Here is a 13,780-nt window from a genome sequence, read left to right as displayed (position 1 = left end):
AATTATTTTTGCGTGGTTATCACGTTTATCCACCACAGCAACTCGCTCAAGGCAGGACTCAAAAGGTTCCTGTTTATTCCTGGGAAGTTCGAAAGCCAAGCTATCGCCTCATCGTATGGTGTTCTTTACTATACCTCCCCCTCTTTGAAATAAGACAGGCCTATATGTTGAGGGTACTGAGTTTGCTGAAGCAGGTCTGTGTATCTGTTTATTGCTTTGTGTCTGCTTATACCTGAATGCGTTCAATGAACGAAAGTTCATGAACGCGTTCATATTTTGGATTAATGTGAACTGGACGTAGCACATTTTTGCTTCGTGACCGTTCGCAGCGACCTTTTTTTTTTTGATTGGGGGGAAAATGAACTTTTTATTTTTGGAATGAGGAACTTAATTTAAAAAAAATCAATTATGAACTATGAACTGAACCAGTTCATTTTAAAATTCGTGAATTGAACTTTGAACTAGTTAGTGTAGAAAATGAACTTTTCCAACACAGGTTTAATGAAATGTATGGGTGATAATGCCTGCAATGGCATTGATATGACATTAGTAAAGCAAATCATTGAGGGGATTTCAAAGCCACTTGTGCTCATCTGTAATTTTTCATTGTTAACTACTACTTTCCCAAAGGAGACGCAAATTGCTAAGATCATTCCGCTTTATAAAACTTAGAGCAAACACAGCTTTACAAACTACAGACCTATCTCAATATCGCCACAACTCTCAAAAATATTGGAAACGCTTTTTAACAGTAGAATGGAAGGATTCTTGGAAAAACATAAATTAATTGCAGAGATTCAATATGGCTTCAGGGTTAACAGATCAACAGCACGGGCATTAATGGACTCAATGGAGGAAATCACAGATGCAATAGACAACAAAAGACATGCAATAGGAGTATTCATCGACCTCAAAAAGGCTTTTGACACAATTGATCATAACATACTACTTAATAAACTGGAAAAATATGGTATAAGGGGATTAGTATTAGACTGGATAAAGGATTATCTGAGAGGATGGCAACAGTTTGTAAAGTTGGGTAATCACTGCTCTGGATATTTGGACATTGCTTGTGGTTTCCCACAAGGGTCAGTATTAGGCCCTAAATTGTTTATTTTGTATATAAATGATATGTGCAAAGTATCTAGAGAATTAAAACTGGTCAATTTTGCAGATGACACCAATATCTTTTGTTCAGGTAATAATATCCAACAAGTGGAATCAGTGTTAAATAAGAAAAATATGGTTTGACTGGAACAAATTATCATTAAAGGTATGTAAGACTAAGTTTATGTTATTTGGGAAAGGCACAGCGAACATAAAGGTACAAATAGAAATAGATGGGACTGAAATTGAAAGGATGCAGGAAAACACATTTCTTGGGGTTACAATAGATGGCAGGCTGACTTGGAAGCCACACATCAAACGCGTACGGTCCAAAGTCTCAAGAAGCATTGCAGTCGTATACAAAGCAAAAGATCTACTGGATTATCGTTCACTTCGGACACTTTATTGTTCACTTGTCTTGCCATATTTGCATTACTGTGCTGAGGTTTGGGGTAATACTTACAAAGCTTCCCGACAGCCACTTATCATCCTTACGGTTCCACTCTTCTTACCTGTCTGTGAATACAGAATCAATTTTGATGTTTGAAATTAGAGCAGCACATCAATGAAAACTAGCAATTAAAACAACATTTAACAGAGTCAAACTGCAAAGGCAGAACTTTGTGTCCAGAATGAAGACATCCACATCGATTTGAATTAGTATTCTGATTAGGAGTTAGGAGGGTGTGAGTTCGATTCCAGCTCCGGCCCTCCCTGTGTGGGGTTTGCATGTTCTCCTCGTTGTTTTTGCCTTTTCAAACGTGTTAAACTGTGTCAGTGTGCAAGGTCAAGCATGTTCTGCAAGACAATTCTGCAACCTAAATTATATTACATCATCTTCATTCATCATGAAGTGTCTCCAAAATCTTTAGGAATTAAACTTGTTCTTATTATTGCTAATCAATAGTAATTATATTCTACTCTTGTCTGACACTTGTATGGTCATTCAGAATATTAATATTTATTTTGAGGATTTTGAAATTCCATGGTGCACCAACTTAAACAAACAGTGATAGAGATAAAACTAAACTGACTGTTGATGAGTTATATAACAGCTAACACGAATTAACACACAGGTTTTCAGTGTCAGTTTTGGCGGCGACTGCTTACTCTTCTTTCTCTTTGTCTTGTCTTGATCTCTGCTACTGTGACACTTCATCAATTTGGCATGTTCTTCCTTTGTGTGTTCCCATGATTCAGATGACTATGGTAAACGAATTTTTTTTCCATCTCCCCCGATTATGATGATGGGACATTTCTTTAGATTATGTAACAGCTTCCATTTTATTTCACCAAAAATCTCATACCAAGAACACTTCACTCCCAAGTAGGTATGGCTGAGGTGGGGAAAACTGCTATGAACCAGTGATAAACTTGACTTTTCCAGCTAGCAATAATATGAAATACTTGTAAGACTCTGCCCTTTGGTGTGAGATCTTTATTTATACACATTTAAAAAGACACAAATAGAAAGTGTTCAAAACAAGAAAATTGTCATGCTCGTATATCATATAAAACCTTTAAAAAAAAAAAAAAAGTAATACAAGAACCCAACATACCCAACTGCGACCAGAAAGGCTTATGTGGGAAGGTGAAAATAGACCACTATGTTTAAAATACAAATACATTGTTTTTTTTCTAAAAGAAAACAGATTTTGAAATAACCCTGAACGCTTTATGTAGTATTTAATTTCTGCTGGATACGTATACAGTAATCCCTCCTACTTCGCGGCTTCAACTATCGCGGCTTCGCTGTATCGCGGGTTTTCAAAAATGCGTAAATTAATTATTTTATCGCAGAAATTTCATCATTTCACGAGGTTTCGCGGCCACTTGAGTTTCTTCATTTTCCTTTAATAATGATAGCTTACGTTTAAAAGTCGTTTTCTTGTTTTGAAATGAATAAATTAAAGAGTCAGTACAGTATACTTTATCGTCACATGTGACTTCAGGGCGTTCTCTCTGTTGTATATTTTGGACTAACTCATGTTCCGTAGTGGGAAAACCCCGGATGTGGGAGGGGGAGCTTCGGGGACGTTCAGTGTTGCGATGTACGGCCAGTGAACTGACTGTGATGAAAGGAATAAAGCAGTATCCATCACGTCGTTGTCCGAACCATGCTTGCTACATCAGAACCTGGAAAATAGTAAAGATATAACACTCTCCACCGGCGGTGGCCTTCATCTGGACATAGCAATACACTGTTAGTCTCGTCGCTAAGGCATGAATGCGGAGCGCACAGTCCATTGATATGAAAGTCCCCTAGCAGCGAGCTGGTTGATGTCAGCGATAAAAATAGAATATCTTCCAAGAATAGCTCAAAAAAATCTAGTTTCTATTTCGCGGAAATTCCCATTTCGCGGGTGGGTCTGGAACGTAACCCCCGCGAAGTAGGAGGGATTACTGTATACAGAAATTGCATACACATAATTTTAATTCATTTATTCATTCATCCATTCTCTGAATCACATTTTCAAATTCATATTTTAAATGTTGCGCTGAGCCAAATGCCATGAAATTTATTCTGTATAATACAACTGTGCAGATCTTAACGGTTAGGTTACTTTTCTCAATGACAAAGTCTGTCAAAGTGTATGAGCTCTATTTTTGTGTTCTGACAAATCCAGAGTTGATGTGGGTTAGATCAGCAGTTGGTAGTTTTGCAGAAAAGTGCAAATGGGCATACTGTACTGTATTTAAAAAGGAGCAGTTTCCGCTGTGAAGAGCTGACCATTCTCTACCAATAAAGGTGGCTCCTAATTCCCTTTGTATGGAGCACCCTAACGTCTCTTATGGAGATAGCTCTGTGCAGAAAATGAGGCATGCTAGAGAATTTTCATTGCTCCTAGCCAGAGTGGCGACAGACAACACAAGGTAGTAACATCATTACATTTGGTGATAATCACTAGCGAATTAAATAGTTGGCATTTATGATGTCCGCTGTTGTCAATTTTATCAATCCACACACGCTCGAAGAGCTCTGAGTCTCTCTGCCTGTACCTCGATCAAATTAGTCAAAAATCACATTAGACTACTATTTAGACATGGTACGGGCAGGCATATCCTTGAGTCTGACTTTCCACTACTAAATGGTCATTCGGGCGGTCCAGCCTCTGATTAAGCAAATCACGCCCATACCATGAAGCTCCCTTCACCATGCTTCCCTTCACGCATGGTGTTGTACGGTGTTCCTCCCAAACAATTCAATTTGGTTTCATCTGTCCACAGAATATTTTTACAGTAGTGCTGTGAAACAGCCAATAGCTCTTTAGCAAAATTCAAAATGCCCTCCTTGGTATTCTCCCATGAACTTAATTCTTGTTTTATGCTTGAAGATTTGTCAACAAATATTGGGGTTTGCCAGTAATTTCAACGTCTTTAAAGAATTGGTTCTTTTTTACCTTTTGCAGACCCTTTTACTTGATAGCCATACATTAGAAGAGAAGCAACAAATTTGTCTGACCGTAGACTGATGATAACCTATTCCATCGTTCTACAACTTTAGTTCAAATACAAAGACAAATCCTGACCTCAAACCATCCGAGATGCTGTCATAAGACCTCATGAGAGATATTTACACGAGGTCCCCCATCCCCGCAAAAAGAAAAAAAAATATTATTTGTGTGGTATTAGTTTATGCAAACTCTGTGTTTATTCTTGTGTTTTTGATGAAACTTCACCTTACGACCAACCTTTGCAGAAATTCACAGAATTCCAGAAGCTTCCAGGCAGTGGCAGCTCATCAAAAGAGGTCGCGAGTGAGGGCACCGCCCTACGAGATCAGTTCTTATTATCTTTCACTTCTTTTCAAAATTAGTGTACTTTTTTGTATTTAGCAAAAAGTGGGCAGAGTTCAAACCAGTCAAGAACAGTCTGGCTAGATTTAGACAAAACGGTTCAAGTGACCCGATTCTGGTGGGGTTTTTTTTCTCCAATGTGGCTCAGTCTGGATATAGAATGAGGCAGTATAATCAGAAAAAAACAGCATAAATGCAAACCAAATCAGGCCTTAATCATATGAGTTATGAATTGCGTCAGTTACAAAAATAGAAGTAAACTGGTTAGATGCAAAAAGCCATTGTGATCCGGATGTCATTGCAAATGACTATGTCTCTCGGCTGGCCTAGGAAACTGTCAAATGTAAAAACTGGCCAAAGTGTGAATTCTTAAGATTAGTAGATTTATAGTCACTTCCATTTTTTTTGTTCTTCTGCCGTGTGTTTGCTTGCTTGCCTTTCTGGCATGAGTATTGTTTTATGTGTTAATTTAATATAAGCACAAGTGATCATTATTTGAACGTGATGGAGATGAAACAATACAGACCCTCAAAAATGAAGTAGGCACTAAATTGAAATTGGGCATTGAAATTACAAGCACAGATCTCAAACCCTGTTTTCTCATAAAAAGAAACAACAAAAAACCTGTGTTGTCTGAGTCATGCCGAATTGTCCTCAACATGACCAAATCATGATTATTTTACATCTGTGTATGCTTGTTTCTTCTTGTACATCTATGATTGTGGCAACATTGGGGCAATTTGAGGTCACAGGTCACATGATAAAGGTAATGTGACCAAATAAAGGAAGAAAACATGTCCCCCCATATGCAATACATGTGTGTCTTTGTTTATGGAGAATGGAAATCTTCATGGCGAAGTATTTTATAAAGAACCCAGTAGAATATGTTGAAAAACAGGAAGGCAAGGGGGAAACCGGCCCTCGACACCGTGTCAATCTTTTTGGCTCGGTCGATAAATAACTTCCTCATCTCCTCCATGCTTTTCCCACCTCCTGAAGCGACGCCCGGGCGATTCAAAGCAGTGTTTGCCGTGGCTCCTTGAGTGTTTGGTGCAGTGACAGTATTGTTAGTGGTGGCCTTGGAGTCCTTGCTATTGCTGGGAGTTGAGGTTACAGCGGCTGTAGAGGTCACTCTGGTCTCATGTACTTCCCCTTCCTGTTGAACATAAGAGAGCAGTAGAAATCTCACTGCTTTTGTGTGCACCATAAACTTCGAATTTTTATTGTTAAATTTAAAGGACAAATGTGCGTACTCACATTTTTTTAAAAATGGCAAGTTCAAATTGTCAGCTTACTGTGTTTTACGATATGCAAATAAGCAGCAGTCTATGTTAATTGTCTATGGGCTTGATTTACTAAGGGTTTGTGCCAGCATAAACGTTTGCAAACTTGAATGATCACACAAACAGGAGTAGATGCTGATCTGCTAACCAGGTGCTCAGAGGATTACATTTGCCAAATGGACAAAATGAACATGAGGTTCATTTCATAGGTTCCCGCGAGGACTATAAGAAAGACTCATTTTGCATGCACAGTGAGATTTGTCAATCCCGAACCAGTGTAGCTGATTTTGAGCTAAAATACCATGTCTAATAAGCAGATCAAAACTGGCACACAGTGTGGCACCACTCTGTTGTCCAGGCATGATGAGAGGGGGTAGCGAAAACCTTGACGCTTGTGTAAACATTTTTGAAATGCCAGAATAAAAAAAAAAAATTGAGACAACGGAATTCTGGGACTAAATGTTGAACCAGTCTCAAGACCTGCGTGAAGCTGGCATCCCACGCAAAATTTAAGGAAAATAGTCTGTTTCGTTTGTGCTTCGTTTGTGCTGGTTTGTGCCGTAAAATTTTTCGTTTGTGCAGCAAGGATTTTTGAGTTATAAAAGATTATTTTATAGGTCATCCAGAGTTCAGAAGGTGTTAAGCCATAGGCTCACCTGTGACAAACCTTTTTTCGATTTCACAGTGTCAATTGCAGCTGGCATCTGCAGAGCACATTTATGGGTGTGCTATCCTAGTTTTCAATACTATGTTATGCAGAATATGCACATCCAATTGCTGTGCACTCACAAAACGGCTCTTATTGAATTGGCAGAAAAAACTGTGTTTTACGGTATGCAAATAAGCAGCAGTCTATGTTAATTGTCTATGGGCTTGATTTACTAAGGGTTTGTGCCAGCATAAACGTTTGCAAACTTGAATGATCACGCAAACAGTAAACTTCCCCCAAAATTTACTGGAGGATCTTTTCTTTCTACACCTCACATTTCTTAACCTCTTCAACCAACACTTCCCACTCCATCACGACAACCTTTATTTTGCATTTTTCCAGGACAAAAACAATGAGCGCTAACTTAAAGTGCAAAATCTTCTTTTAAATGCTTGACCATTTTTACCCCTGTTGTCAACATTACGCTCAATCAGTTGGAGTAGGTGAACACGCAATTCCTTATTCAGGGTCTAAATAAAAGATGGCAATCTTATTAGATCATGTGTAACAGGCCTACCATCAGTGCACGCAATGTTAGTGTGACATGCAATTTAGCACACACTATTGGGGAATTTAGTAAATCACGCCCTCCTTGTTTAGATTTGTCTGATATTTGCTTAGAATGCAGGTACTACTGCATTTTTCTGTGATTAACACCCTCCTTAAGATTATCCCCTCATCTCCTCTCAACCAGCTTTATTTGCTGGCAGAATGCTGGTGAAGAAAGACACTAAACTGGTTGCATTATGTCACATGCACATGCAAAAACATGCCAACAGACGCAATGTATTGTGCCATTCATTACCCTGTAGTTGCTGTTGTAGATGTTGGTGACAGATCCATAGAGAGGGTCTGATGCCTTGAGGCCGTTGTCGACGTTTACACAATGGAGGGATTCAGCTAGCGCATCTGCATCAACTGCACCTCCACCGTTCTACCAGTCGACAGCATGCACACCAGTGATCAACGGAGAGAAACCAAAAAGGGGGAAGGGGGGGCGGGGTGCATCCAACACAAATACCGGAGTACTGAGTGCTCATTCACTCAGTCAATGTATTATACGTGTTCATTACATTTGTAAAGTCATTCAATTATAGTTACTAAAATTGAAATTTATATCTTTTAGACTGATGTTTTTCATCCTTAATTATGATGAGTTGTTTGTAATAATCATTTATACATGGTAAAGCTACATTCAAAACAAGATCTTACACGTGTGTCTTCTTCCTTTTTTTAAATCATTTTCTTCCAGTCCAGTTTTTTTAACTTTGAAATTTCTCATTTGCATAGTTTTCTTGTGTTAGTTTAAAACTTCATTTTCACAAATAGTAGGCAAAAGTCAAAAGGAGTAAATTGCTTGAGAAATACACAGTAATTTTCTAAAGTTTTGCAATCATTTTCTATCATATATTTGTTTTGTTCAGCGGGAAGAAGTGGTTTAATCTAAAAGAGAATTGCCTTCTAATTTGTATGCAAAACTTCTAATTTGTATGCAAAACTTCTAATGTAAAAAAGTTCATCTCTACTGTTAATTTCCCATTACATTGAATAGAAGTAAATGTGTTATCTGCAGTAAATGTGAAATCTGCAAGTTGACCGAATGCTGGATGCTCCCAGGAAACACAGACTCTAATCATGCATCAGGCTCATCTTGTTTACCGTATTTTTCGGACTATAAGTGACGGGTTTTTTCATAGTTTGGGTAAGGGGGGGGGGGGGGTTTACAATCAGGAGTGACTTATATGTGAACTTTTTCATAATTTTTCAAAATTCAAAAATCCATGATGTCGTGAAACCGCGATAAACGAACTGCAATGCAGCAAGGGATTACTGTAATTTGAAGTGCAAGTGACGTCAGCGGCGCTGCTGAGACTGACCTCAGCAGCGCGGCGCATACGCAGCATTGTTTACATAAAGGACGATCGATGGATTTAATGAATTGGAGTGACACAGATGGTTTGATAAACGTGTTATTTATGCAATAGTTATTTGAATAACTCTGACTATCACGTCAGGCCCGTTCTCAGCTCCTCGTTTGTGTTTATGTTACGTTAGCATACCGTATCGTTTAGCCTGTTGTTGCTGGTTCATGTCTGTTCTTGGTGTTGGATTTTGACAAATAAATTTGCCCCAAAAGTGCGACTTATACTCCGGTGCGACTTATATGTTTTTTTTTCACTTTATTGTGCATTTTATGGCTGGTGCGACTTATCCTCCGGAGCGACTTTTAGTCAGAAAAATACGGTAGATGGCTTGTGAAAAAACAAAACTACATACTGCGATGAAGCCATGCAGAGCCATGCACTAATACAGTGTAGCGACAATCACCTCCGCATTTAAACTCTACAGGAGTTGTCTGAAGACCAATTCTGCGCATGCACATATCAAACATTTCACCCCCCCAATAAGCAGAAGTCATGCAAGATACTAAATGCATTCAAAATCGTTCAAGAAAAACTGAAAAACCGCATGCAGATGCTATTTTGAGGAGAACCTTGAGAGAATTTTATTTCCGTTTTTATTTTTTCTTGATTTGTATTTGATTATGTTTTATACAGTAATCTATTAATTAACCTATTGGAATATGAGGTACGTATATCTTAGAAATACAATGTGCAATGCTTTTCAGATTTTACTCATGGTGGCTTGTGTGACCATTGACTAGATTTCAAAGCTAGTTTTGGGCACGAAGTAATAATTGCACATTCCAATTTTAGGAATAGGTGAGCCAAACTCCTCCTGGTCAAAAGACCGGATTGGATTACAGAGGGCTTCAGCCTATCCCTGAAGCGGAGGCCGGATTCCCTTTTTTTTTGCAGTTTAAAAGCCAAATCACTTCCTCCAATCTCTCTCTTGTTTCTTTCTTTGTTTGCTGGCTCATCTTCTGCTTCCTGAAGTCTGAGAAGTTCTCTTCTGCTCGGCACTCCCTAAGGCCCGTTTTACGATCTTCACCCATGGGCGCGACTGAACTCTGCTGGCACGTGGTCTCACTTTTGTTGGCAAATCTATTTTCTTTGTTGGCTGAATGCCAGCACTGGTCCACGCGTTTATACAAAGGCTGCGACTGTGTGCTTATGTCGGTTGCTTACCGACTCCGCAATAGGGGGACTTAGCATGCTAAAACCTTTCTGAGGCCTCACCAGGCCGGCACTACGGGAGAATTTCACCTGACCAGTTGCTGTGCGAAACCAGCCTTTTCCAATTTCCAATTTTTATTTTTGCCTTTTTCTTTCAACTTTGCGCCACCTTCTTTCTACGTGGCCTGGCTGGACCTCTACGTTTTTCAAACCAAACTCATTTATTGACTGTAGCCTCCTTCGGATTAATAAACTGATTTCAGGTTTCCGTTCGTTTAAACGTTTTTGTAACTATTAAGAAAAAAAACCAACGTGGTGCCCTAGTGGCAGTTGATTACACTGCTGGCAGTAGAGTTATGCCACCACGAACAAAATCGATAATTAGTCAAAGTCAAAGTCAGCTTTATTGTCAATCACTTCACATGCCAAGACACACAAAGAGATCGAAATTGCGTTACCCACTATCCCACGGTGACAAGACATATAACAAAACATCCAAAACAACAACACAAAAAGTAAAATCAAGAAGAATGAATAAACTAGAGTGATGAATAAATAAATAAATAAATAAATAAATAAATAAATAAATAAGAGGAGCAATAACGGAGCAAGTGTGCATACAGCAGACAGCACAGAATATAGCGCGAGAGTAGTGCAAGGCAGCCAATGCGGCCCAAAAGGTCAGGACGTTATGCAGCCGAGGGCGGAGGGGGGAGCGAGTTCAGGATCCTAACAGCCTGGAGTATGAGGCTGTTGGTGAGAATGGTCATGCGGGAGCGCAGGCTTCTGTACCTCTTCCCAGAGGACAGCAGATCAAACAAACCGTGAGCGGGGTGACTCACATTACACACAATCGTGGTCGCCTTGCGGGTGAGATGGGAGGTGTAAATGTCCTTCAGGGAGGGGAGTGAAGCCCCAATAATCCTACCAGCTGTGTTCACTATGCGCTGCAGGGCCTTCATGTTGTATTCAGTTTAGCTACCACCCCACACAGTGATTCAACAGGAGTCCCCCCAATGATCATCTGGGTGTGGTGACATTTGTCCTCTGCATTTAACCCATCCCCATGTGATTTTGATACATCCTCGAGGGGAGAGGGGAGCAGTGAGCAGCAGCGGCGCCGCGCTGGGGAATCATTTGGTGATCTAACCCCCCAATTCCAACCCTTAATACTGAGTGCCAAGCAGGGAGGCAATGGGTCCCATTTTTATAGTCCTTGGTATGACCCGGCCGGAGTTTGAACCCACAACCTTCCAGTCTCAGGGCGGACACTCTACTACTAGGCCACTGAGCTGAGCTGAGAGGAGCCTCTCAATGGTGCCACGGTAGAATGTGGTCATGATGGCTGGTGGAGCACCTGCTCGCCTGAGTTTCCGCAGGAAGTACAGGCGGCGTGGAGCTTTCTTCGCCAGTGATGCAGTGTTGGTGGTCTAGGAGAGGTCATCACTGATGTGCACCCCCAGGAATCTGGTGCTGCTCACTCTCTCCACCACAGCACGCTCACTCTCTCCACCACAGCACCGTCGATGGTCAGTGGCAGGTGTTGGGTGTGACCCTTCCGGAAGTCAACAAAAATCTCCTTGGTCTTGCTGACGTTCAGTTGGAGGTTGTTGTCCCTGCACGACGTGGCCAGAAGGTCGACCTCCGACCTGTATTGAGTCTCGTTGCCCTTGGTGATGAGACCCACCAGAGTCGTGTTGTCAGCAAACCTCAGCATGCGGTTGCCGCTGTAGGTTGCAGTGCAGTCATGCGTCAGCAGGGTGAAGAGCAGCGGACTGAACACGCAGGCTTGGGGGGCCCCCATGCTCAGCGTGATGCTGCCGGAGATAGTGTCGCTAACACGAACCACCTGGGGCCTCTGACAGAGGAAGTCCAGAAGCAAGTTGCAGAGGAAGGTACTGAGACCCAGTTTGTCGAGTTTGCAGATGAGAGGCTGTGGTACAATGGTGTTGAATGCAGAACTGAAGTACACAAACAGTAATCTCACATACGAGTCTCTTTTTTCCAGGTGGGTGAGGGATGAGTAGAGGGCAGAGCAGATAGCATCCTCAGAGGACCGTTTGGTTCGGTATGCAAACTGGAAAAGGTTAAGGGTAGGGGGGAGAACGGACCTGATGTGCGTCATGACAAGCCGCTCAAAGCATATCATGACAAGCCACTCAAAGCATTTCATGACAATGGGAATCAGCGCCACGGGGCAGTAGTCATTGAAGCAGGAAGGAGCAGGTTTCTTCGGCACAGGTATGATGGTGGCAGCCTTGAAACATGATTGGACGATAGCCTGCTGCAGGGAAATGTTAAAGATGTCTGTGAAGACACCCATAAGTTCCTCAGCGCAGTCCTTCAGTGCACGACCTGGGATGTTGTCTGGGCCCGCCGCCTTACGGGTGTCGATAGCAGCAAGCGTCCGCCTCACGCTATCGGCAGAGAGGCACAGGGGCTGCTCGTGTGGAGGGGAATGGGTCTTCAGTGGGCAAGCGCTGTTCTGAGCGTCGAAGCGAGCAAAGAAGCAGTTCAGATCGTTCAGCAGAGGGACGTCGCCCTCACAGCTCTGTGGCGGGGGTTGTAGTCCGTGATGGTCTGAATGTCTCGCCATAGGCTCCGCACGTTCCTGGTGTCTTTGAAGTGGGCGGTTATCCTGCAAGAGAAAGCCTTTTTCGCTTCCTTGATGCCCTGGGACAGGTTGGCCCTTGCTGTCCTCAAGCCAGCTTCATCCCCAGCCCTGTAGGCTTTGTCTCTGCCCCTCAGCAGCCTGAGGACAGCAACTGTCAGCCAAGGCTTCCAGTTAGCCTGAGTGACGATGTATTTTGTGTGGGTCACATCATCAATGTACTTCGAGATGTAAGAGGTAGCAGAGTCAGTATACTCCTCTAAGTCAGTCTGATTGTTGTAAGTGGCTGCCCGCTTAAACATTTTCCAGTCCGTTGTGTCAAAGCAGTCACAAACAGCATCAGAGTTTCACTTTCACCCGCTTGCGAACCGGCATGGATGCTTACACCCTTTGTAAGCGGGCAGAAGCATAACAGTGATATGGTCCGAAAGTCCAATGTGGGGGAGGGGGATAACTTTGAAAGCTCCTTTATGAGTAGTGTAGACTAGGTCCAGGAGGCTGTCACCACATGTTGGAAAATTAACATGCTGGTGAAGTTGAGGAAAAACAGACTACAGGTCCCCATGATTAAAACTATGATTTAACTAACTCATTAATAATCAGTTTGTTAGTTAATTAATTTTATCCCTAATTACCCTATATTCGCTACAACAGAAATAAGGTGGGGAAACTTAATCATGCTCAGTCATAATAGAAGTCTAAACCTCAGTTCTCATTTCATGTTGCAGCAAGCAAATGTAGTACTAGTATTCTACCACTGGGGGGCAGCTTGATGCCCTTAAAGTCATCCATTCATCCATTTTCTGAACCACTTAGTCCCCACGGGGGTTGCGGGTGTGCTGGAGCCTATCCCAGCCGTCATCTGGCACTAGGCGGGAGACACCCTGAACCGTAGCCAGCCAATTGCAGGGCACACAGAGACAAACAACCATTTGCACTCACACCTAGGGACAATTTGGAGTGCTCAATCGGCCTTGGGATGTGTGAGGAAACCGGAGTGCCCGGAGAAAACCCACGCGGGCCCGGAGAGAACAGGCAAACTCCACACAGGGACTGTGAGGCGGACGTGCTACCCAGTGCGCCACCGAGCCGCCCTGCCCTTAAATTGACATGCTTAAAAGATAACATGAATCATTATTTCATTGCCCAGCTACAGAAAAATGCTCCAATATTGGAGTATTTATTTTTCCCCCGTA

General features: G+C 41.9%; 1 protein-coding gene across 6 annotated transcripts in view; it reads right to left on the bottom strand.

Moving 5' to 3' along the window:
* Window positions 1-2,535: 2,535 nt before the first annotated feature.
* glra3 (glycine receptor, alpha 3) overlaps window positions 2,536-13,780 on the bottom strand; it is a 98,395-nt gene continuing 87,150 nt past the window's right edge. For 4 of the 6 annotated variants that reach the window (XM_085911646.1, XM_085911642.1, XM_085911643.1 and 1 more), the window contains 2 exons: window positions 7,702-7,830; window positions 2,536-6,060 (listed from right to left, as the gene is read on the bottom strand). In XM_085911646.1, coding sequence (XP_085767772.1) covers window positions 5,734-6,060; window positions 7,702-7,830 — 456 coding nt within the window. In that variant the 3' untranslated portion in view covers window positions 2,536-5,733. The remainder of the gene's footprint in view (window positions 6,061-7,701; window positions 7,831-13,780) is intronic. The other 2 variants (XM_085911647.1, XM_085911645.1) reach the window with 1 other exon arrangement.

This window comes from Syngnathus leptorhynchus, chromosome 5, assembly GCF_054491065.1.
Source record: "Syngnathus leptorhynchus isolate UIUO chromosome 5, UIUO_Slep, whole genome shotgun sequence".
Lineage (NCBI taxonomy): Eukaryota > Metazoa > Chordata > Actinopteri > Syngnathiformes > Syngnathidae > Syngnathus > Syngnathus leptorhynchus.
This window is presented reverse-complemented; position numbering and strand designations above follow the sequence as displayed.